General features: G+C 65.2%; 1 protein-coding gene across 4 annotated transcripts in view; it reads left to right on the top strand.

The window, feature by feature from the left end:
• Positions 1-598: 598 nt before the first annotated feature.
• RBFOX3 (RNA binding fox-1 homolog 3) overlaps positions 599-24,600 on the top strand; it is a 28,910-nt gene continuing 4,908 nt past the window's right edge. Inside the window, exons 1-4 of one of the 4 annotated variants that reach the window (XM_065647545.1) lie at positions 599-645; positions 22,698-22,949; positions 23,674-23,811; positions 24,275-24,328. In XM_065647545.1, the coding sequence (XP_065503617.1) occupies positions 22,731-22,949; positions 23,674-23,811; positions 24,275-24,328 (411 nt within the window). In that variant the 5' untranslated portion in view covers positions 599-645; positions 22,698-22,730. Of the gene's footprint in view, positions 646-22,697; positions 22,950-23,673; positions 23,812-24,274; positions 24,329-24,600 lie in introns of those variants that run through there. The other 3 variants (XM_065647546.1, XM_065647544.1, XM_065647543.1) reach the window with 3 other exon arrangements.

Genomic DNA, 24,600 nt, shown 5'->3' with positions numbered 1-24,600 from the left:
GTTCTCCAAGAAGTGCCCAGAGCTGGGACAGCGGCGGCAGAGCCATGTGCCGCAGGGCTCGCTCCTCGTGGGAGTGTGGCACCGTGCCGGGGAGCGAGGGGCAGGGACTGGCACTGCCGGGACCGACACAGGGGTGCCCGCGGGGAGCTGGGGTGGGCACAGGGCTTGGGGCACCCGAACCAGCCGGGTGTCTGGCGTGTCGGTGACGGCTGCGTCCTGTCTGAGCCCACAGAGCCCTGGCCAAGCCTTGGACTGTGTGGGGGGCCATGGCTGTGCCTGCAGAGCCCCAGGGAATCCGGCGAAGGGGCCCGTGGTCCGTGGGAGCTGGGTCAGGTTGAGGGGTGCTGGCAGGGCGGTGGGCAGGGGTCCTGCTCCCAAAGCGCAGGTGCCGCTGCTGCTCGGTGCCCCGGCCTGGCTGCGGCTCTTACCCGGGGCAGGTTTCCCAGCGCACCTGAGGGGTAATGCTCACGTTCATACTCGTATTTCATACTCATATTCCAACATTTTGCCAGTCAATGAGCAAATAGCATTGACTGTAAGCAGGTTAGCGATGATGATCATTGATTTTAATTCTTCCTCCTCTTTCTTGTCTTTTCTTAGAGAGCCCATCGCGAGCATCGCAGGAGGAGCTGGGCTGAGTAAAAGGTACGGAGGTGTTTGCTGGCGAGGGCTGCGCTGGGGCTGGGGCAGCGGCTCGTGGGCCCCCTCGGCTGTGCAGCTGGGCCTGGTGCTCGCGGGGCCCAGGGTCCCTGCGGGGTCCCTGCTAAAAGCTGCATGCTGAACCCTGCATGTGCGGGGCAGGCGGTGGGCGCTACTGCCCGAGCTGCGCGGGCTGGGGGGGACAGGGCGGCACCCCCGTTCCCAGGGCCGGCAGGGGCACGCGCGGGGCCGGGTGCCGGGGGAAGCTGCCCGCTCCCCGCCACCGGCACCCACCGGGCACTGAACCCCCGCGCAGGCGTCACAGGAGCGGCGTGAGTCGCGGGTGAGGAGGGCTGGGGGCTGCAGTGTCTGTGAGCTGTGTGTGTGCTGACGTTGCTGTCTGTCCGCCTGTCTGTGCGGCTCCCGGGAGCTGTGGGGTTGGTGTCCTGCAGCTGAGCGGCCCCGGCACCTGGTTGGGATGCAGAGGTCGGGACGTGGCCGCGGGGTGACGAGCCACTGTTTGCAAAGGCACCTTGGGGCGTGCGGCCGCAGGGCTGGGGATGCTGAAGCAGGAGAAGGTGGAACAGTGCTGGGGGGAGAGCTGGGCTGGGGAAGTGCTCCCTGCCCACCCTGCCCTGGCTCCAGGACGGTGCTGCCCCCGGCTCGGTGACGCCCCAGGTGTTGGGTTGTGTGGCAATGGAGGGGTTTGTTCTGCTGCACTGGGCTCCTCTGCCCCGGGTCTCTGTGCCTGGTGCTCACCCACAGCGCGGCCGCGCAGCAGCGTGTGGGCTGCGGGGCCCCGGGCCATGGCCGGGGCTGTTTGCAGGGCACAAAGAGGAGAGAGTTTTGATCACCAAGATATAAGAGGGAGTGGGAAGCCCTCCCGCCTTGGCTACCTGCAATGGTGGCTCCTCTGCTTTATCACCCTCTCCTGGTGCTGAATTATTGAGAGTGTTGCTTTCTTTTATTGCTGTGCTGGAGGAGAAATGCCTCAGCCCAGCTCTGCTTTGAATATGATTACAGGGCTGGAGATGTCAGAGCCAGCTGGGCCCCAGAGACCGATCTGCCACCCCTCTCGCTCCTGTGCCTTCCCTTTTTCTTATTTATTCCCTTGCTCCTGTGTCTGGTTCAGCACACACGGTCCCCTTGCTCTCCTGTGCAGAGCGGTGCCCCAGGAGGATGGGAGATTTGCTGCCTGCCCAGCGGCACTGCCGGGGGCTCTTTCTCTGCGGGGGATCCATCTCGCCCCCAGACCCCCAGTCCCACGAGCAGCCGCGCTGGCTGCAGGCAGAGCCCACGCAGGGCTGGTCCCCACGGCCACCCCACAGCCGCCTGTCCCCTCGCCTCCCGTGTGGGACCTTGGCCAGTCCCGTGGCTCTCCCCTGCGGGATGGGGTGTCTGTGCCGGGGTCTGCCGAGGTGTGCTGGGGGGCTCAAGATACGGCCGCTGCCCCCGTGTCGGTGGGGACTTCTGGGTGCCCTTCTTGTGCAGACCGTGGCAGCCATGTCCCGTGCCACAGGGCAGGCGGCTTGTGCAGGGACTGTCCTCAGCGCTACCGCACAAGGGCACTGGGGGCTGCTGGCTCTGCCCCCCCTCAGGCCACAGCTCAGCCGCATCCTGCAAAGGGGTAATGCTGGAACCCACAACAGCCCGTCCCAGCACGGCCTGCCGGACCCCGGCTGGGCATCCTGGCCATCCCTGCCTGCCCAGAGCAGAGCTGGGAGTGGGCGGCTGTGCAAACCACCGCCCACTGGGGGGGCCGGGAGCCGCTGGCACCTCGCAGGTTAACCATGAGAGCGGCCAGTTCCCTTATTGACAGGGTAGCTTGAAAAATGCTGAGGCAGGACATCGTCTACTCCAAGTGTGAGCGCGGAGCCCACGCTGCGGAGCCCGCGCTGCCGGGAGCGCACCCACTGCCGCTGATCCCCCCAGGCCCAGCCTGGCCCTGGACCCCCGGGCGCTCCAGCCGGGGAGTAGGTTGGCTCCCCCTTGCACACTCACCCTTCCCTTTGCTCTTAAAGATGCCAGACAGGATTTCAGCTTTATCCCTCCCTCCTTCTCCCGTTTTTTTTTTCTCTGGGGTGAATAAGCCCCTGCCCGGCTGTGCGCCCGGGGCTGCCCCCGTCCGTCCCCAGCGCCGCTCTCCAGCCAGCCCAGCAGCAGCATGTCAGACACCAGCAGCCGGCTCTGAAGCGCGGCGGCCTGCGGCGAGTGGCCACGCCGTGGCGGGAGGGAGGTGAGCGCAGGGCACCCAGCGTGCCGGCCCTGGGCGCTGGAGCCGGACAGCGAGCGCCAGGGGAGCGGCCCCGCCGAGGAGGAGCGGCACCCAGCGCAGCCGGCGTTGGGGAGCAGCCCTGCTGATCCCCTCAGCACCCAGCTGCCAAGATGATGATGTATTTTTGGGCAGGTACCACTGCCAAGGGTGGGCATTTCCCCTCCCTCTCTGCCGAGGTTTTGCTCAGGTCCGGGGTCGTTTTTTGCCGTTGTTACTTCCCAGCCGAGCCACCGGGCAGCGAGAGCTTTCGTCCTCGGACACGGTGCTGCCTGCCCCGCGGCTTGCGGGCAGGGGACGGGCTGCGATGCTGGAGGCAAGGCCGGGCATCGCGGGGGAGCGGGGCAGAGGCGGGCAAGGCTCTGCCTGGGCACCGCGGCCTCGTCCCTGCCTGCGGGCAGCCCCAGCCCCCCGTCCTGCCTCCCCTCCTCCCCCCGAGCCCCCTCGGTGCTGGCCACAGGCAGCAGCCCCCTCGCCTGCCCACTAACAGCCCCCTGCCCTGGTCCCCTCTGGGCTGCGTGGGGTCGGGGAGCAGCCGCTCGGGTGCGTCTCTGCTGCTGGGGAGCGGTGGCTCCAGAGCCGGTCCCGGGGGCTGCGCTGGGGGACGCGGGGCTGTGGTGCCAGCGGGGTGTTCAGGTGATGGGTCTGCTGGGCGCAGCAGCCTCTCTTGCCCGGGGGTTTGTCCTCCACAGGTGCCCACCCAGGATCTGGAGGCTGCTTGCGGGATGCACTCCAGACTTGTATCTCAAGCTTGAAGTCGGTGGCCGAGGCCACCGAGATCCCCGTGGGGAGCCTGAGGTCCCTCTGTGGCTGCAGCACTGCAGTCCCTGCTCGGGCGGTTTGGAGCATGCGGTGCCGTACGGTTACAGGGGTTACGTGCTCCAGGGAGCAGAGCAGACAGAGCTGTGTGAAGGGGGATGTGGGGAAAGGAGCTTACGGGGCAGAGGAGGATAATGCTAATTCATTGTTTCTCAGGGAAGTGGCTTTCAGGCGTGAGGCGCTTTGTCATGAGAGATCTTGGTGCAGCCACCGGTCAGGAGCCCATCGGGGCTCGCAGAACCTTCTCCTGCCAGGCGTTAATTCTGCCAGGGAGGGAACGAGCTGCGGTGGCTGTGAAAGCAAACTGCTCTGGAGCTTCCGCCTGCAGCTCCGTAGGCGCCGGGTGGCGTCGCGGGGCAGCGGTGCCGGGTGCCTGTCCCCATGGAGCTCCGAGCGCAGCTCCCCGCAGCACGTTTGCAGCTGGGGGCACTGGGCGGGGTGTCCCGTCCCCTTCCCGGGCAGCACACGGAGCCACCAAACCCAGGGTGGCCACATTTCGGCATCGTGCAGGGCACAGCAGCCTCCCCGGCGCTGCCGGAGCGGGGCCAGGCGAGGGCTTCGCTCCAGCAGAGCGGCCAAGCAGCGTTTCTGGGCACTGCGGGTGTCTGTGTGTCGTGGGTGTCTGTGTGTTGCGGGCGTGTGAGGCAGCGCAGGATTTGGTTCCCTGCATGGCCGGAGCGTGGCTGCTGCGGGGAGCCCTGCGGTGGCGGGCGGCAGCGGGTGGCTCGGTAATCGACACTGCAACAGGCTGAGATGCCAAAGCAAAATGTCTTCAAATCAGCAGTAATTGCAGGCGAAATAAAGAGCACGTAGGGCGAGTGGAAGGAGGGTTCTATAAATATTATGATTTTTAAAGTTTGCCCTGGAGTCCTAGAGCCTGTTTAAACGCTAATATCCTGTCTGTGCATTTAAAAAGCCTTATAATGAGGATTGAGTGTCTGCTTCCAGAGCACCTCCTGCCCGGCACTCCCCCTCTGCCACGTCCCCTGTCTGCCAGTGCCTCCTGGCCCGGCTGCCCGTGTCCAGCACTGGCAGTGCCACGCACGCCCCTGCTCTCACCGGCACCCAGGGGCTGTTGCAGAAGAGCCCGCTGCACCGGCCTGGGGGTGTGTTTTCTTGGGAGCCCCTTGCCGGGCAGCAGGTCTGATCGCAGGGCAGGACGGCTCTGGGAATGCGGCATTCCAGGTCCCCGGGTTTGCAGTTGCTCATGTCTCACGTCACCCTCCATCATTCCTGCATCACCCTCCATCCCCAGCCCTGGCCCTGGCAGCAGCGGTGCCAGCAGACTGCCGAGTGCGGTGCAGCCATTTCACCTGCCGGTGCTGCCCCCTCAGCCCACGAGCTTGAGGTGCTTGGCAGCATCTGTTCTGCCACGGTTCTGCTGCCTGCACGTTCATTCTCGTTAAATCTAGGGAGCCTAATTGCCATTTCATGTAAATATTTTGTCAAGTGCAGGGTTTCTAGGAAGGGCAGCGCTGGCTGAAGGCAAGCAGCCGCGCACTCTCGCTGCTGCAGTGACAAGTTCCTGCTTGTCCGACACAGGTGTGAACCGTGTCACCGCGGGAGCTGCCCGTGTCCCGCAGTGAGTGCAGAGCTCGGATGTGGCCGGTGCCGGGAGGTGCCGGTGCCACATTTGCTCGTGCCGGTTGACGGGGGCACCAGCTCCCCTGCTTGCGCGTCCCGCGGGGGGGCTGTGGCACAGGCTCCGTTTGTGGAGAGCACCGCGGGCTGTCCCCGGGGCTGGCCCAGCTGCTCCCCGCAGCGCTGGCAGCTCCGGACGGACATTGAAGCGTGTCCTCATCCCCATCCCATCCCCCCCGCAGCGGCGAGGAAAGTTTCAGCGAGATGGTGTTTTTCCTTCGATCCCATTAAACTTTCATGTGCTTTCTCTGCATTCCTGCTCCCCTCCTGGCTGCCACAGCTGCTGTCTCAGATACTCACCATGTGTTGGTCACGGTCTCCTCACCTGGTGAGGTCATACCCAGGTGCTGGTGACGTCACTGCCTGGGGTCTGTGACCTCGTGGCCGCTGTGGCAGCGCCGGGGCAGCGGCAGCGTGGGCGCTGGGAAGGCGCAGAGCAGAGGTTTTCAGTACAGTCTCCAGCTTCTTTGGAAGTTCAGAGTGGGGGGAGCTCCAGTGATCCCCCAGGAGCCATCGGAGGAGGAGGAAGGAGCTGGGGATGAGGGGGAGGGAGTTTAACTGGGTGTCCCCGGGGAGCTGGGGTGTCCTCCCCAACACCCCACCGTGCTCCCGGGCACCCCTGTGCCCCGGCAGGGCTGCTCCGCAGCGGCCCACAGTGCCTGTGGTTAAACACTTCTGTCTGAGAGGTGAAGCGAGAAAGCAGGGATCTGTCAGAGGCTGCACGGCTGTCTCCGGAGATGGGCAGCTGTGGGGATTCGGGGCAGCGTGCGGGAATTCAGGACAGCCTGTGGCACTGGGACGGTGCGAGCTGAGCTGGCCGGGCCGGGCGCTGTGGTGCGGCGGGCTGGCGATGCTGGCGGCAGGAGGAAGCGCTTTGGTTTGTGCTGGTGTGGGGTGCTCTGTGCTGGCAGGTCCTGTGGTTGGGGACCCCGCCTGGGAGCCCCCAGCTCCTCCCGCGCTCGCTGGTGCCCGGCACACTCTGGAGAGGCGTCCCCAGCCCAGTCCTGCCTGGCACTCTCGCCTGTCACCTCTGGTCCCTTCTTGCTGTCCTGGTCTGTGCCCAGGGTTGGTGCACTCTGTGCCAGCGGGGCACATGGCACCTTCCCCTTTTTTCACAGCAGCTCGGATCCGTCAGCGCCTTCATCTAATCACTTTATGTCTATGACTAACTACTAATGAGCTTTTAATTAATGAGTGCTGTGGCTTAGGGGCATTCTGGCACGGGTGGGAGGAGAGGACTAGACGGGTGCCCCGCTCCCTGGGTGCTGTGGGGCCACCAGTTCTGCACCGCAGGCTGACCCTGGTCCTGGCGGTGGCGGTTGCACCATGGCCGGACCCGCAGCCCCGCATGGCAGCTCTCCCAGCTCACACCGCGGCTGCGCCTGGGGGGCCACAGGGGCCCCGTCACACACCAGACGTTTGCAGCCCCCCCATGTTGTGCATTGTGTCCCCTGGGTGCATCCCCGGCAGGTCCGTGGGCACCGCATCATCCCGATGGTGTCCCAGTGGGGCCAAGCACTCTGCTCCGGGATTTCCCGTTGCACCCGTGCAAGGCTGGGCTGGGGGGCTGGACGCGGCGTTTGGCTGAGGCCGCTCCTGTCCTGGTGCCGTGTTGTTCTCCTGCTTCCAGAAAACAAAACCAAGGAGCCCTCAAGGGTTCATTTAAAATAAATAAAAAGTGAAAATAGTGCTGATTTGAAGGAAAGCCAGCCCCATCCTGTGCATGGGAGCGCATCACCAACCCATCCCCGAAGGGCAGAGAGAAAGATGTGCTTAGAACTGCAGCCCTGTGCAACTTCTGCCTTTGATCATATATCTTACATGTGCCCTTTGCTTTCCTTCGTCTGATATTTATTAGGTTTAATTTTACTGGGACGCGGTTGTAAGTGAGACAGATGGAACGGGGTCTGTGCGCCTGGTGAACACATCTTAATTAAACAGATAAATAAACTTTCATTCCAGGAGACTTCAATTTTGGAGGGGCTCCTCTGGGGTTGCGGCTCGGCGGGGCTGGGCACCGTGGAGCTGCCCCGGCACAGACCTGGTGCCACCGCCGGTGCCATTGGCCGCGGCTCAGCGCAGTGTCACTGCCAGGACAGCTGAGAGCAGCAGGGCAAGGGAAAGCAGCTAGTGGTGGCCAGGGACGTGTCCCTTACCACGGAGCCACCCGGTGGGTTGTCACACCCCAGCCATGCCGGTGTCCCACCGGAGCTGCCGTGGGGACATCTCTGTGACCAGCAGATGTTGGTGATGGCTGGAGGGGAGAGGGAGGAGACTCCACCGCTCCTCAGCTCCCAGAGCCCTGCCTGGATCGCCCACGCTGCAGCGTGTGACCTGGGGAAGCGTGGCTGGCTCCCACCGCCAGCAGCAGTGCAGAGGGGCTGCACCGGCGGGTCGCGGTGTCTGCCCAGCCCGTGGCTGCCGGCCCAGACCTCCCTGCGCCGCGCGCTGCTGGCGCTGGCAGTGCCGGGGATCATGGCACTGTCACCAGCCAGGAGCACCTTTGAGTCACCCTGCCTGGAGCCAGGCTCTGGCGTGGGGGAGGACGGGCAGATTACCTCATCCTGGAGCTGGCTCCCGGCTCACGTGGTTGGCTTGGTTGGGCACTGCAAGCCCTGAGCATCAGGCCATGCCCTTCCCTTTTCACCTCTAGCTGGGAGCAGTGCAGGAGCCGTGGTGGGGCCAGACCGGCCCAGGGCTCCTGGGGATGCCCGTCACCTGTGCCGGGTGCTGTGCGGTGCTCGGGTGCACATGGGTGCCTGTGGGGCCCCTCTCCCCACAGCTGCCTGAAGAGCGGTGGGAAGACATGGAGCCCAGGGGAGAGCACAACACCGGAGCCGTGGGAGTTCTTGGGGAAGGGGAGCTGGAGGCGAGTGGGGAGCGCAGGGTCTGAGCAGCGAGGCACGCAGGACGGGCCACAGCACCGGGGTCTGCGGTGGTCCCTGGGGAACTGGAGGGCGAGCGGTTGTGGTGGGACAGGGGTTCACTGCAGCTCCTCACAGGGAGCGGCGTCTGGAGGATGCTGTCAGTAGCGAATGTCACTGCCAGACTCCTTTCGACTCTTGGTATCGTGGGGTGGTGGTGATGAGAAACCCTCCCCCCAGCCCGGCATCCGTTCCTCAGTTTGGCACCTTGCAGTCCCTTTGGAGCGTGGTCACTCCAGCAGCAGGACCCCGCGGGGGGCTGGCACCCCCTTACCACCGCTACCACTTCTCCAGGGTGGCTTTTCCCAGGGCTGTTTGCTCCCACCAGGTTTGCAGGTGGCTCCGGCCCGGCTGTGCCACACGCTGCTGCTGTTGAGTGTCTGCAGCAGAAACGGCAACTGCTGCGAGTGTACCAGGACACTGCAGCATGTCGCTATGTCTGGGGATATTGTGGAAAATCCCAGCCTCCAAATAGGGCTGGTCGTGTGCTGGAGGCTCCGGCAGAGACGGAGCATCAGCAGCTGCTGGCACAGACCTGCCTTTGTGCATCACATTTGGCCAAGATGGAAACTGAATTGAGCCCAGGTTTTGTTTCCCAGATACCCAAGCACAACGCCGTCCCGGCTGCCCTGGTGCTGGCTGTGGCTCTGGAGTTGGGTGCGATGCAGCACTGGTGGCGCAGGGCACTGGGCAGGGACCCCCTGTGCCAAAACCCAGCTCTGTGGCACCCAAGGGTGCTGGGGCTGCTGTGGGGCTGCGATGGAAAGAGGCGTGAGGTGTGACCAGCAACCCGAACGAGCACACGTGTGTGCCCACACTGGCTGTCCCTCTTGGGCACTGGCATGCAGGCTATTGCCAGGGCAGCTGTGGCAGGTGTGCGCGGTGCTGGTGTGTCAGAGCTGCTGGTGGCACCGGCAGGCCAGTCCCAAATGCAAAAATGCCTCTTGAGCGCCATGGAGGCTGGTCCCCTGCCCGCTGCCGGCGGGAGGTGCTCGGGGCAGGGGGTCCCTGTGGCAGGGCAGGGCCCTCCGTGCCACCCCGGGGTGCTGGGCTCTCCGCAGCCCCCCTTGCCAGGGGGGATGGCAGGTGGGGGGGCTGGAGCCGGCCCTGCCCGGGGCTCGCACGGCTTTGCGCTTGGCGGGGCTGAGCTGCCGGTGCCCAGGGCGTGCAGGCAGCGCCGGGGCCGCCGCTCCTCAGGAAGGCTGGTGAGCTGCGGCCCTGCCGCCGCGGTGCGTGTCTGCGGGGCCGTGTCTGCGGGGCTGCAGGCGTGAGCAGGTATGTGCCTCTCGGGGAGGCGGGGCTGGGCTGCTGCATGGCTCCCTGCCCGGCCTGCCTGCCCGCGTGTCCCCGCGCTGAGCGTGGTGCGTGTGCACGTGTGCGGCTGTGTGTGCGCGGGGAGTCCCGCAGCTGCCCGCCGAGCCGCTGCCATCGCGGGGGCTGCGCGGCTGGAGGTGCCGGCTGCTCGGCACGGCTTCCCGGGGCACCCGCGTTGCATCACCGAAACTCCTGGTAAGACCTTCCTTCCCCGGGGAGCTGGCGCTGGGAAGGGAGCCGGTTCTGCCTGCCGGGCCCCATCCTGCCTGCCTGCTTCCCGCACGGCAGCGCGTGGCCGGGGCTGCGGCGGGGCTGCCCGGGCGGCGGGGAAGCCATCTGCGAGCGGCGGCGGCGAAGGGGTTAAGTGCGGGATCAGCTGTTCTCATGTCATTACGGATTCTCTTCATTTTATACAGAGCTCTGTTTGATGTCTGAATGCACAGGGGACTCCCCCTCCTCCTCCAACTCCCACCCCTTTTATTTCGCTCCCTCGCCCTCTCTCCCTTCCTCCTCCCCTTCCTTTCTCTCCCGCTCTGGCTCACACACACCCTTTGCAGACCGTGCGCTCAGTGCCAGTGTCTAATGGCACCGAAGTGAACAGGCGAGCGCTGCTCCCGGGGCGCGCGGCGCAGCCGGCCTGCCGCAGATGAATCCCTCCTAAGTCGCGCCGAGGGGTCGGGAGGGCCGGCCGAGGAGGGGAGAGCCCGAGGGGCGAGCCGGGAAGAGGAGGATAGCGCTGTGCGGAAGAGGACGGACCCGCAAGCAGCTTCACGGCTACCTGTCGACACATGCTGTGCTCCATGGCTAACTCGGGCTGCCTCCTTGTCTCCAACTCAGGCATGCTTCCTCACTCTCTCCCCTGCCCTCCAGCCTTCCTCTACCTCCAACAGGTAAGTCACCCTCTCTGGGGGATTTTTTTGCTTTCTGGTTCACACGTGTGTTTGGCTGGTTCCCTCTGGTCAGAGGGTCAGAGCTTAACCACTTCCAGCCCAGCCGTGGGACCTCTCCGGCACCGGCCCCGCAGCACCAGCGAGTTCTGCTGCGGTGGCAGCTCATGGTCCTCAGCTGTGATTCCATTGGGGTTTCTCTGGTTTCTCTGCCGAGGCGGCTGGGAGCGTGGCCGGGGCCGGGGAGCGGGCTGGGACGCGGACAGTGCGGCAGCAGAGCTGCCGGCGTGGGGCCAGCACGTTCCCTGCCTCGGCGCTGCTGCCTGGCAGAGGCGAGGGGCGGTGATGGATGCTCGGGTGAAGGAATGAGGCTCCTGTGTGGCCTGAGCAACCCCTGGGGAGAAGGGAAGGTGATGAGCTTGTGCATGCACATGCGTGTGCATGTATGTGTGCGCGTGTGCCATTGCATCGTGCGTGTCTGCAGCCGGGCCACGGGGTCGAGCGTGTGTGGGTCGCTGTTGACAGGAAGGTGCTGCAGAGAGACCCGGGGGAGTGATGGGTCTGGGTGAGCCCCAGGACTGTGCAGCCTGGCCAGAGAGTCCCCAGGCCATCAGTTTGGTCCTTAACTTCTGGCCAGGGCACGCTGCCCCACAGGGCTGCCGCGGGTCCCACACTGGACCCAGCGCCAGGCGTCCAGGCTCGTCGTCCCAGGGGAAGTGCTGCTCAGGAGAGGCACCGATTTCTTCAAAAGCCTCTTTGCTGCGTCGGAAATCCCATCTCCCAGCCAGGCGAACTGTTCCATTTGTGCTTTCAGGAGTTTAAAAATTCATAGCATCCTCACCGCACTCGGCGTGGCCTGCATGGCTCACCCGGCAGCCGAGGACAGGCGGCGCAGGTGCAAACCCTTCTGCCCCAGCGGGGAAGGGCTGGGCAGCATTTTGGTTCCGCGGGGCGTCCGTAGCCTGCATCCGAGCGGGTCTGTGGCCGGAGCGTGGCTGTGGTGACGGGGACGGCGAGGCCCAGGGTCACTCCATCAGCCACGCTGGAGATGGGGCTGGCGAAGCCGGTGCTGCCGCTGGTTATACAAGTGTAGCGGCGGCTGCGGCGTGTGCGTGGGGCTGGGGCTCGCGCAGGGGCTGCTGCAGAGGCCGGCCCAGCCGGCTGTGTGATTTATTGCACCCTCCTGCAGGCATAGGCTGGGGAGAGCTGGGACCGGGCTGGATTTCGGTCTCAGCTTCCCCAGGCTGTGCCGAAGTCCCCACGGCCGCTGCTCGGCTGTCCAGGCGGGTCTGGCACCAACCAGGAACCGTCCCTGAGCTTCTACCCACCCCCAGGGAGGTTTTCTGTCCCTCTGAAGAGAGCACATGGATGCTTTGAACCAGCAGCCGGCGTGGGGCCCGGAGTCTCTTTCGGAGCAGGCGGCACCATGGGAGATGCCTTCTTCGGCCAGGATCCCTTTGTCCCCCGGGTCCCCTTGTCCCCCGGGATCCCTTCCTCCCCACCCGCCTGCGAGGGCTCGGCGGTGCCGCTCTCCCTGCAGAACACCCCGGCACAGACCGGCCGTGCTGCTGCTGGCACCGGGGCTGCGGCTGGAGCAGCGGGGACAGAGGCGCTGCGGGCGGGCGGGGGCGCCGGGCACCAGGGGGGTTTGGGGGCCCTGGGCAGGAGCAGCTTTGCCCCGACGCACGGCTCTCTGCACCAGCAGCTCCTGGTTGCCTCATTGCCCTGTTTGGTTTAATTTGACCATCGTGTTCAGTGTCTCTGCCTCCCTGCTCTCCCAGAGCCTCCTGCTCCTTGGCAGCAGGGCTGGACCCACGAGCCAGAACCGAGGGGTTTATTAGGAGGTTTGGAGTTGGATTTTCACCCAGCTAATGAGTGCGATGGAGGCCAAAATCTCTGTCGTCTTCCCAGGGCTTGTCCCTTTGCTGAGGTTCTGCACCCAGCGCTTGGGGACGGGGTGTTCCTGGTGCATGTCGTGAGGAGGTGTCAGGCAGAGGGATGTCACCGGTGGCCGTCACGTGGGGACGGGGCCCATGCGCTGCCGCCCGGCTCCTCGTCGTGCCCGGCTGAGCCACAGGCCTGCCTGGCGTGTGATGTCAGCTCTGCAGCACTTCACCCCGAATTCACTCCGAGTTTTGGATCTGCACACCTTCAGCCCCCCGCTGGAGGAGCACACGGAGCGATGCTGCCTCTGCCATCCGCACGTGCTCACCCCAGGCCAGCCCGGAGGGTGTGGTGGTGTGGGGTCTGGGGGGCTCTGGTTACGGTTCCCTGACTGGAGTATATGTGTACGTAGGGAGGCAGACGTCCGTGTGTCAGACCTGGGATGGGCAAATACAGGCAGATGGTGCCCGAGCCCCTCAGCTGCAGGGCCTGTGCTGCCACTGGCTCCTCCTGCGCCAGGACATGCGTCTGGCTGTGCCGGGCTGGGCTCGCCGCGGGACGCCAAGAGCATGGGAGGCCGTGGGGCCTGCGCACAGTAACTGGCCTTATCCCCTTCAGGCACGGACTCCACACGGGGAGCCTGTTGGCATTTGCTGTGTTTGTTCTGAGAAGGCTGCTCGTGTCCCGCAGCTCCCCAGCCCCGGCACTTTTGACAGTGCCAGCCTCTGAAGGAATGACCAAGAAATGAAGTTGCCTGCAAAACTTCGGTCAGCCCAGCACCAGGGAGGGTCCAGCTGCTGCCAGGCTCTGGCAGCGCAAAGGGCTCACCCCGGTGGCTGCAGGCGCCTTGCAGCTTGCTCAGCTCGGCTCCTGTGCAGCTGTGCAGCTGCCCCGCTCCCGGCCGCAGGAGCTGTGGGTCCCCGCGTTCCATGGGGTGCAGCCGCCCCGCTCCCGGCCGCAGGAGCTGTGGGTCCCCGCGTTCCATGGGGTGCAGCCGCCCCGCTCCTGGCCGCAGGAGCCGTGGGTCCCCGCGTTCCATGGGGTGCAGCTGCACCGCGTGCAGGAGTCACCCCCAGCCCTACCATGCACCGGGCAGGAGGGGAGGGGGCTGCAGGGCGAGTGCACCCCCGTGCCGGTGCTGCGAGGCAGACAGGAGCACTGTGGCCTTCGGTGGGGCTTGGGGTAACGTGTAGCTCTTGCTCAGCAAGGACCTGGGTGCAGAGGGAGACTTTGGTGACTGCATTTCGTTAACAGAGGAATCAGCTGCTGCTTAAAAGTGCTACTCCTGTAATATAAGCAAGCAGCTAATTGCTCCAGGACAAGGCGCGGTGCTGACCTGGAACAGACCCGCGCCCTGATGGTTGGCATCAGTGTTGGAGTGTGGTGCAGACCAGGATGTGCATATGGGGCTGGACGTGGGTGCGAGTTGATGTGCAGGGGGGCTGGAACCTGCCACCAAGCGGCCCCTGCTCCGCTGCCCCGGGGGCGTCCCGCTGCCTGCGGCTGCACCGCGCTGCCCGGCCAGCAGCGCAGGACTCTCAGCCAAGGGGGAAACAGCCTCTGCAATAGGCTGCTTGGAAAATTCCTTTCAAAAAGGGCTGCTGCCAAGTTTAGCATATTATATTTTTAGGGAGCAAGTCTATTCCGAGCAATATTGTAGCATGTTGCACCGGTGGGTTCGTTTCAAACCTGGTTTCTCACCCCACTTGCGTGTCGCGGAGACGCGGGACCCGGCGTGGTGACTCCCAGCCCTGGCCGAGCGCCCGCGCTGCCGCGGCCACCGTGCTTCCATGGCAGAGGACAGGCCTCAAAGCTGCAAAAAACATGTTTTCCTTTTTTTTAATATCTTGAAAACACTGACATTAATTTTAGCTTTGCAAAGCTGATTTTGCTGCTATAGCTGCAATTTAGGCCTACACTGCCTGGCGATGCTCTTTTTATAGGTATATTCCTATTTTAGTACTATAGTGATGGGTGAATGAGTAGATTAAATCAGATTTAGTATCTATCATTCTTTGAGGCATCACAGGCAGGCGGTGGAGGGGTACAGTTTAACAAAGAAGAAGGGCTAATTAGTAGAGCAGGCGCTGCCCACACCGGCTCCCCCGAGCCGCAGCCGCCCTTGCTCCGGGCCCAGTGTCCACATAGGAAAGTGCATTTGAAACCAGATTTTCTTGCGCTGCCCCAGGACGGCTCCAGGTTTGTCCTCCTCGCACCTTCCTGAGTGTCCAGGGGCTCTGGCGGTGACCAGCTCCGGTGTCCCCCACCCCAGCAGCCTTCGCATCCCGGCTGCGCTGCACGGACCTTGCAAATGGGCTTGCACAGCATCAGCAGGATGGGCTCCAGCCCGTGTGAGCAGCACTGCTGAGATGTGCTCCCTGGCAGCCGTCACCCATTACACCGAGCGAGGTGAGCGCTGGAAGGAGAGCCGGTCGCAGGAGGCAGTTTGCGGGGACGGTGCCGGGAGCAGCGCTGGTGCTGCCAGGGAAGGCGGCGGTTTGGGGAGCTGTCGGGGTCAGCACCTCTAGAGCTGGGTCCTGCTCCCACTCTTGGGGGTCTCAGCTGCTCCCCTCGGTCAGAGCACCAGAGGCTGCTGTGCCGCAGTCCCAGGAGGGCTCCCACCACCTTGCGATGGGTGCTGGGGCTGGAGCCTGTTGGCAGAGCCAGGGTGGCCGTGTGCCCACCGGGTCCCCATGGCTGGTGCATGCCGGCAGGGCTGGGCTGGCGGTGGGGCTCGCTGCGGGGTGTGGGGTGGTGGCCCCGGGGTGGGGGGCAGGTCTGGCCGCTCCTGCTCCCCCTTACCTGAGTGCTGAGCTTGTGGCACTTTGTCATGATTTTCCCCCTGTCTCCGAGCAGCAATCCCTCACCGCTCGCGTTACCCAAGGAGAAAATTACACATAAGCTGACATGATTGCTGCAGCTCCCGGCGCCCGCGGCAGCTCGTCCCCGGCAGCGTGGGGGGCACGCACGCTGCCTGGCCCCCAGCTGCTCACCCTGTGCCCCCCCACAATCACCTGCCCCTCCAGCCAAGCGATGGCAGAGCCGAGAGGAGGGGACTGGTGGTGACGAGGTGACACAGCAGAGAAGCCACATGGCAGAGCACTGGGCTCGGCTCCCCACGTGCCCCATCCCGCCTCGCCCGCTCGCTTCCCCCCGCTCCGCACTGGGCGTTGTGCTGGGGACCACGCTGCTCCCCGGTGTCCCCGCGTGGCTGCCTCAGCTGGGGACACCCCTTCGGTGGCTTTCGGGTCTGGGTGAGGCTGCTGTTTACTGGTAGATTCCTGTCCCCATCCTTTCACCCGGGCTGGCCGGGGATGCGGTTGGGAGATGTGCTGGTGGGGCTGGAGCTCAAGCCGGGGGGTCGGGGCCGTGCTGAACTCTGGTTCCGGGACAGGGACCCCGGCGGAGCAGCCCCATTCTGGAGGGTCCCGCGTCCCCTCCCGGCTTCGCCCGCTTGGCATCTCCCCACCACGGCTCTGGCCGCAGCCTTCAAACAGCTCTTGGAAAAATCAAAAATGGGGAGAGAAGAGCGGAAGCAGGCGACAGTGGCAGCTTAGTTGTGATCTGCATTGTGTGGGGAGCTCTTAATTAGAGCTAATTAGACTAATTAACTTGCAAATGAGAAACTCATCTCTTTCTCCTTTTCTTTCTCATGAAAAAATAAAAGAGACGAACAACAAGATAAATATTGAGGCTAATTAGTTTGTACCTGCTGCAGAGCCCCTCCAGCTCGCAGGATGCCCCTGTCCCGACCAGCCTGCCCGATGTGGTGTGTCGTGCCGGTCCCTGTCCTGCCGTCCTTGCGGTGGCTGTCCCCACTCAGGGTTGGTCCCACTGCAGGGCACGGCTGCCCATGGCCCTGCGGTGCCCACTGGTGGAGAAGGGACCACTCACCATCCTCTGTGCACCATCGTGCCCTGGTGCCTGGCAAGGATGGGACCCGTGGCCAGGAGCGGCGGGGGCAGCAGCTGTGATAGCCGTGATGGCTGTGATGGCCAGTGCCACATCACGTCCCAATACCTTCCCTGCCCCACCCGTCCTGAGCTGGGACTGGAGCAGGGGGTTCCGTCTGCAGCACCGCGCGGTGCCGGCTGTTTTCCAGCTCTTCCCTTGCGGCATCTCCAGTTTCCCCCTCACTCTGCTGCCGCAACACCCCAGGGGCTTTGTTAGCACAACTCGGTTCAAATGTCTGATTAGTCTTTAGGAGATCGAGGGGTCAATTTTCCACAGCTCCTTCCTCTCCATTTAACTAATTTAACTGCGCGATTGTTACAAATTTCATTTTATTATAGCCCTGCTTCTCAGTCCAATTGAATTACCAAAATCTCATTTTCTCAGAAGTGCTGAATATGTAATTAGAGGAAAAATTATGCTCCTCACTGCCTATTAGAGAGGGCTGCGTGAGAGAGCTCGTCCGGGCGCACAGGTGGGTCCGTGGTCCCCCCAGCACCTGCAGTGGCCGGGGCGAGCGTGTGCGTTGTGAGGTGACGGTGACAGTGACGGGGCTGTCGGTGGGCTCCTGGGTGCGAAGGGCTTTGCAGGAGTGGGCCAGGGCCCTGGCAGCACTGGCCGGGCTCCTTGGGGACCTGCAGCCATGGGGCAGGTGTGGGGTGGCGGCTGGAGCCGGCGCGGTGCTTGCAGGGATGGTGAGGCCGGCGGACCTGTCCGTTTGTCCTGCTGCTCGCCGTGTCTTGGGCATTCTGGGCTGTGACGGCCACCGGTGTGCCGCAGCTGGGAGCTGTGGGCTGGGACACCCTGTCCCCTGCAGGGCCCCCCCGCGCCTCTCGCTCTGGTTGCACCAGGGACAAGGCGCCCTCAGCCTCTCCCCGAGCAGCCGCCGCTCTCCAGAGCTCATCCCCTGCCTGGTTGCTGCTGCCGGCGGTGGGGAGACGGCGGCTGCCCCGGGGCTGCTGGCACAGCAATGGGCCGGCCTCCAGCGCGGTGGCTCGCCCCGGTGCGCAGAGCGCGGGGTGTGTGGGTCCCGTGCTGGGTGCTGCGGTGTCCACAGGGCTCAGGAGGAGCAGGTGGCTCAGGTGGGCGCTGCTGGGGACTCAGGTCCTCTCCAGCCCGTCCCTGTGCCCGGGGCTGCATCCGAGCTTGTGCGTCATGTGCCTGCCTGTCCCAGACCATTCGGTGGCTATTGGGGACCAAGCGTTGCGGGGAATCGCAGCCAACGCTGCACCCACCAGGTCTGTGTTTTTCTGGCGTGCCTGGAAGAGCCATGCCAGGGGAGCTGACCTGGCTGCTGCCTTCAGCAGCGGCTGCCTGGGGCCAGGCCCTGCTCAGGAAGGAGAGCGCCGCGTGTCCCAGAGCTGCGGTCCTCCCCCTCGCTGCGGGCCTGATCCTGGCGGCGATGCCACCCGGTCCCTGCCCGGCACAGCGACGCAGGTACACGCGAGCTCGGGAGGTGTCGGCTGTGCGCACGCCGGGGGCAGCCAGGAGCCCCCCCGAGCACCCCTGTCTCGCCTCGGTTACACAACGTTATCATTTCATAATACTCTAAAATATACATGAAGTTGGCTGAATGCAGATGAAATTGCACCATTTACTTCATGAATATTTCATGCAGCCTCAGCTCCAAAGTTTCCGGCTGGCAGAGCCAGGAGCTGGGGCCGGACCGTGCTGCCCCCTGCCCCGTGCAGGCGGTGACAGGGACACACAGGCAGGTCTGTGCCCAGCGCCCAGGCTGGCATCTCGTTCTCCCTGCTGCTGGGTATCGTGTGGCTGCTGCCGCCGTGTCCTCCTCCCTGGCACCGTGGGCAGCCGGGCTGTGCCGGGGGGACCCCAGGCCGAGGGCAGGAACCAGCTCTGCTGCCCCGGCAGCTGCCCTCTTGCAGGGTTTGGGGCCAGAAGGTGCCGGGACAGCCCAGAGAAATGGTCTTTTCCCACACCAGCAGCCTGCCCTGCCTCCCCCCGCTCCTCCTCCCCGCGCTGTCACTCGTGCCCCCGGGGTCCTGCCCGCGCCCCACGGAGCTCCCGCTCGGGGTCCCTGGCAGATGCTCTGGCCCCCCCCGCCTTCCCGGGAACGAAGACATTAAACGGGGCAGCTGCTGCCTCTGGCCTCCGCGGCTCCTCACCTCCTTCCACCGCTCCTCCCAGGGACCGTTCCCCCGTGTCCCCCCAGCACTCTGTGGGACCGTGATGGCCCCATTCTGGGGAGGAAGAGCGACCTGCTGCCAGCTCCCGCCAGGCCCTGGGGTGAGCAGGGCTTGTCCCTCCTGGGGCTGGGGACGTGCCGCAGCGAGCACCCCGACCCCACCGCCCCACCGCAGCCCGGGGCTCTGGCTGGTGCCTGCTCGGGGACGGTGCTGCTTGGTATGGATGCCGCAGCTTTTTGGGTAATGAAATATTCACAGGTCAGTGATTCCGTGAGAAATGACGGGGATCAGTCAATTCCTTTTCAGGGAGTAATTTTCTTCCCCTTCACGGCCTCTGTTTCATGTTGACAGTCATTAGCGTGAGCGAGCGGTCAGATCGAAGGGAGGACGCTGTGGCTGTCACGCAGATGAGCCGCGCGGGGCATGGCCTCGTGGCAGCCCACGGTGACGGCACAGCCGCGTGGCACCTGGGGCCGCGCGAGGACCCTCCCGCTGCCAGCAGGGCGTTTGCCGAGCCTGTCTCTGCCACCCGGCACAGCACGGCGTGGCTGCACCGTCCCGATCCCTGCCCACCCCCTGGTCCGTGCCCGCGCAGGCGAGTCCCGCCACGGCAGCCCCTGCAGACCTGCCACAGCGGCGAGCGGCTGCCCCGGCGCGGGCAGAGCGGAGGCTGGGGAGCCTTCGGGGAATTGCTCAACACCTGTCTCCGAGCTGGGCTCTGACCTCGCGCTGTCGGTGCGGCGAGGGGACGGGCAGCGGGCAGGCAGGAGCCAGGCTGGGCGCAGGAGCCGCCCCTGCTGCCTGCGCTCCCCGCGGGATGTGCTGCCTGCTGAGGCTTTGCAGCTCGGAGGAACATCTTGGCGGCCTCCTTGGGTGCTGTGCTGGGGGTTGCCCTGGGCTGAGGCAGAGCAGGGTGGGCTGAGGTGGCAGGATGGCCGTGAGGCTCTTGGAGGAAGCTCTGGGCATGTTTGTGGAGGCTGCTGTCTGGGTGTGGATCCCGGCTGTGTGCAACCAGAGGCTGCGGCTGAGCGGGGCATGGCTGCCTGGCCTGGGGGGGCACCGTGGGGCCACCAAGCTGCCCGTCTGTGGCTGGAGGTGGGTGGCAGCGGGTGACAGTTGGTTCTGAGTGGTCGATAACTCGGGAGCTGGCACGTGGCCCCTCCGCACCGCGCCGGCAGGACGCCCACCGTGGGCAAGGTGTGGCGGCACATCACAGGGTGCCTGCTCGTTAGTGCAGGTGCTCTGCACTCAGCTAATTGCTCAGACATGTCCTCTGCATTCGGGGGCTCCTGGTGTGTTATTTTCTTAAAAAGGAGCAAATGTTAAAAATGGCGTCGTCAGCCCCGAGCTGACAGGCACAATCACCAAAGTGCGGCGTCGGCAGGAACCGGCCCCACGCGCTAAATGACTTGAAAGGAAATGGCCTGGATTGTGCTGAGGAGGCAGAGTGCGGTGGGGAGAAAGCAAGTGGAGCAAACAAAAAAACTTCATTAATTAAAGAAACTTGTTAATGAGGGACATTTAATCAGCTAAAGATGATCTCCACCCCCTGCCTGCTGCGGCAGCCGCTGTGCAGGGCTGGCGGTGCGGGGCTGAGCTGTGCGCTGGGCAGGGGACCCGCGGGTCCCACAGCTCCAGGAGCACCGTCCTGCACCCAGCTGAGCGGAGCTGCTCCTGGAGGGCTCCCGGCGCCGGGGGCTCCTCGGTGCGGTGCTGTGCCGAGGAGCCGGGAGGCAGCGGGACCCCCGCCAGCCTGTGGGATGCAGCAGCATGTGCCGCGCTGCCCAGAGCAGCTTCTCCCCTCGGCAGCGAAGGCCTCGGCTCCCTGTCCCAGCCTCTGTGCCATCCCTGGGGCCGTGGTGTTTCGGCACAGGGCTGTGCTGCAGCCCTGCTGGTGTCACGGGTGACAGGGTGCTGCTTGCACCCCCTGTGCTGTGTTCGATACTGCCAGCTTTGCTCCGTGCTTGGTCTCGGGCACCACACTAATCTCCTATCTCATTTACTAAATGAGGGCCATGGGCCGTTAGTAATCAGAATTTCTTTTAATGCAAGTGCAGGAAGCCGCCCCACAAAGCACCGTGCAGGAACATCCCCCGTGTCCCAGGGAGGGACGTGTGGTGTGCGAGCAGGGATACCTGTCACAGCCCTGTCCCTGGCACCGGTGGGACGGCACCGCGCCACGGGCTCCCCGCATGGCCGGGCACCCCGAACCTGGAGTACCTCAAGCTGGGAGCACCCGGGTGCAGGCTGGTGCCGTCTGGCTGCCTCCCCGGGGGTGCAGAGGTGGGTCCCCAGGACCCCATGGGCACTCGGTGCAGGAAGGGACCCAGGGAAGGTGCTGCTGTGGGGCCGGGGCTCCTGTAACTCTCCCGGGAGGAGCAGGGGGGCCCCGGGGCTGCCCGGGATGGGGCTTTTCGCACAGTGCAGGCAACCCGGACCAGCAGGCAGGGGAGGATGCAGGCAGCGCAGGCAGCGCGGGGCGCAGAGCTGAGCAGTAGCTGTTCACCGTGACATCAATGAGCATTGCGCAGCCAAACCCGTTGCTGTCCCTCTCCCGCAGGGCCCTGGTCCCCGGCAGCCCCGTCCCCGCGTGGGGATGGCCGGGCAGCGCTGGCAGCCGTAGATCTGCGCCTCTGCAGCACCAGCGACAGTGAAACAGGGGAACCTAATGGTCCCTGAATGAAATAATACTTGGGCTGACAAGCACTGCGACAGCCCTAATTAATAACAGATGTGAACATGGCTGTCGGGACGGGCTGGGGAGGAGCCAGCGGGGCCCAAGACCTGGGCAGGTGGGGATGGTCCCTGCCCTGGCACCCATCCGCGCCCCGCTGCCCACTGGCTCTTCCTGCCTGGGCACCAGTGCCCGTCCCCGCAGTGATGGTGGTTGATCCTGCCTGGGGTGACAGCAAGGACGAGTGTCCAGCACAGAGCGCTGCCGGCTGCTCCTGCTGCCAGCTCTGGGCACGCAGGAGGGAGGGTCGGGCACTGGGAGGGTGACGCTGTGACTATTTGGTGTCTGCCTGCTCCCTGGCACAGGCAGCGGGGCCAGCCTGAGCGCAGGGTGGGACCCTCCAGCCGACGAGGGGGGGTTTGCACCCGCGGGGTGCGCAGGAGCGCTGCCCGTCTGCCCAGCGCAGGAGCAGTGCCGGGTGGGACTCGCCGTCCTGCAGCACCGGCGGCCGCGCTGGCAGGTGCATCTGGCTGGCGCATCCCCGGGCGGCTGAGTCAGCACGGGCAGGCGCTGGCGAGGCTGCCTGTGACTTGCAGATCTGGAGCGGGATTATTCACGCTGGGTTTGCATGTGGTCCCTGCTGTGCCCCCGGCGCGGGCTCTGCTGCCTCCCTCGCAGGTGCGACGGCCTTGCCAGCTGGGGCCGCTGGCTGGCAGCGTGGCCCCCCACCTCCCCACTGCCAGCCCCCCGCACCATAAATTGGCCGCACACACAATTAAGGAGCTTGTCTCCACAGGCTGAGCCACAGATGTATTTCATGGGCGAGAGGCTGCCACGGCGGGTTGTAAAGCATCCGAGGGGCTGCGGTGCTGCCAACAGGGGCTGCTGCCGGGCGCCGCGGTGGGTGGGTGTCTGTGCGGCACATGTGTGTGCAAGGGGGCAGAGCCTGCGGGTGCACGGGGGCTGTGAGGATGGACAGTGGGTGGGTGTGCAGGACAGGCTGACACCCCGTGCCCCCCCAGCAGCCGTGGGCGGCCCTCAGCCCCGGCGCAGGTGCAGCTCACCTCGTTTGACCGGGGCGGCTGGGCCAGCTGCGTTAGAGCAAAGGGTCTAATCAAATATTTAGCATTAATTGATCCCTGTCTGGTGTTTGCCAAGGGGCCATCACCACCCCTTCTCTCCCTTGCTGCCTCTCCCTGCCTCCCCAGCCCTGCTCCCTCTCACTGCCACCGTGGTGCCCTACAGCCCCCCGGAGCGATGCTGCCCCGGTTTCCCTCCCTGAGGAGAGAGCGATGTGCCGGCTCCCCGAGTTCAGCCCTGCGGGGAGCTCCGTCAGGAGAGGATGGGGGCTGAGCTGCAGGCAGTGCAAGCCCGGAGCCACCGTGGCACAGAGGCTGCCCAGAATTTGCGGGGGGACACCAAAAGCTGGGGAGTGCCGGTGCTGGGGGCCCTGGGGCTGGTTGTGGGGACCAGGACCCCTCCTCGGGGCAGGTCTCACCCCAGGGATGTCAGTGGGTGAGGGGGCTGGTGCTGCTGTCTCGGCAGGGTAACCAGGACGCCACGGCTCCGCCGGACGCGATGGCTCAGCCCTACCCCCCGGCCCAGTACCCCCCGCCCCCCCAGAACGGGATCCCCGCAGAGTTCGCGCCGCCGCACCCCCACCCCACGCAGGACTACTCGGGTCAAAGCACAGTGGCGGAACACGCCATGAGCCTCTACACACCAGCACAGAGCCACGCCGAGCAGCCAGGCACCGACGCCAGCACACAGTCCATCGCAGGGACGCAGACGGTACCGGTAAGACGGCAGCACTGGGGACGGGCGAGGGTCGGGGGCAGCCTGGAACTGCCGGGGGGACGGGCAGCAGTGCTGCTTGGCCGCGGTGCCATGGGGCGCCGGGCTGGGGGCTGCAGCCACTGGCTCTCCGCTCACAGCCCCGCCGCTGTTTCTAATCCCTTGTCATCTACCTGCTTGGCTGCTGGCCCACCACATCGCTCCATTACTGGTTGTAACACAGTGCCGGGAAAAGTGCTGAGCTCAGTGCTTCCGCGCGTGGCCGCAGCAGCCCCATGTATGGGCTCTGCCACCCCCAGCACCCCGTGTGCCGCTGTCACCATCCCTGGACACCATGTCACTGTGCTGAGCAGGGTTACAGAGGCCAGCGCGAGGCCACCCGGCGCTGGCTGGCTGGCTGCAGTGCATCACCCCCAGCCCTGTTTCTGGGGTGTGCTCTGTGCCCCACAATGCTCAGCCCCCCAGTTCCCAGCACCGCTCCAGGGTGGGTGATGCCCCAGCTCCGCTGGCAGGTTCCCCAGGCTGGGGGTTCCCCGACTCCCCACAGGCAGAGATCCCCTCCTGCATCCCCCCAACTCACCAGTCTGTGCGGGGTGGTGCAGGGAGCACTGGGACCCCCCCACGCCCCTCGCAAGAGTTGGGAGGGGGACAGTCCCTGTGCCTGGACCCCGCCGGGGGACACGGGGCTGGCATGGTGGGGGCTGATGGCCAGCAGTGCTTCCTGCAGCAGACAGACGAGGCGGCACAGACAGAGAGCCAGCAGCTACACTCCTCAGACACCACAGACAAGCAGCAGCCCAAGAGGTTACACGTCTCCAACATCCCCTTCCGATTCCGGGACCCTGACCTGCGGCAAATGTTCGGGGTGAGTCCGGCGCTGCCCCCCCACCCATGTCCCCTGCTTTCCGCTCAGTGCTGCCCTGTGACACCGCGGGGACCCCGGCATGGTCCCATCCCCAGGGCCTGTCCTGCCCAGCCCTGGGGTGCCCAGGCACCTCCATGCCACGGCTGGCTGGGAGCCAGGGTTTGCAGGATTTGCACCCTCATTAACAGCCAGGCTGTTGGACCAAGGCCCATGCATGGAGGGGGAAGTGACACAGAGCCCTTGTCCCCTTGTCCCCTTCCCTGCCCTCATTAGGATTCAGAGCGGTGCAGGCTGCTGAGATTTTGGGTTGATGCTCCTCAAGCCCTGGAGGAGCAGGTGCCATGGGCAGGATGGGGCTCTCCCCTGCCTGGCACCGAGGGGCCCCACACTGGTCCCCAGGGCAGCCCTGGGTGCGGGACGGGGACTCTGTGGGTGCTCACCCTGCTGCTCTCTCTGCTTGCAGCAATTCGGGAAGATCCTGGACGTGGAGATCATTTTCAATGAGCGGGGCTCCAAGGTGGGTGCTGCCCGTGGCCGGCACCGTTACTGCGAGCCCCAGGGAGGGGGCCAGGGTAGCCGAGACGCCTGGGGGCTCCTCTCCCATGCTCCCCTCCTCTGTTGCCCAACAGGACCTGGGCACAGGGTAACCCCATGTTGGGGCATCCCGGTCCTGCTGCCCTGTGCCGGCCAGGGGGGGCATGAGGGTCCCTGTGCCCCAAGCACCGGAGGGAGGGGAGGGTTCACTCTGCCCACGCCTGCCTAGGCAGCTCGTGTCCCTATGTGTGTGTC

This window comes from Caloenas nicobarica, chromosome 18 (assembly GCF_036013445.1).
Source record: "Caloenas nicobarica isolate bCalNic1 chromosome 18, bCalNic1.hap1, whole genome shotgun sequence".
Taxonomy (NCBI): Eukaryota; Metazoa; Chordata; class Aves; order Columbiformes; family Columbidae; genus Caloenas; species Caloenas nicobarica.
Note: the sequence above shows the minus strand (reverse complement) of the source record. Positions and strands in the feature narration are given on the sequence as shown.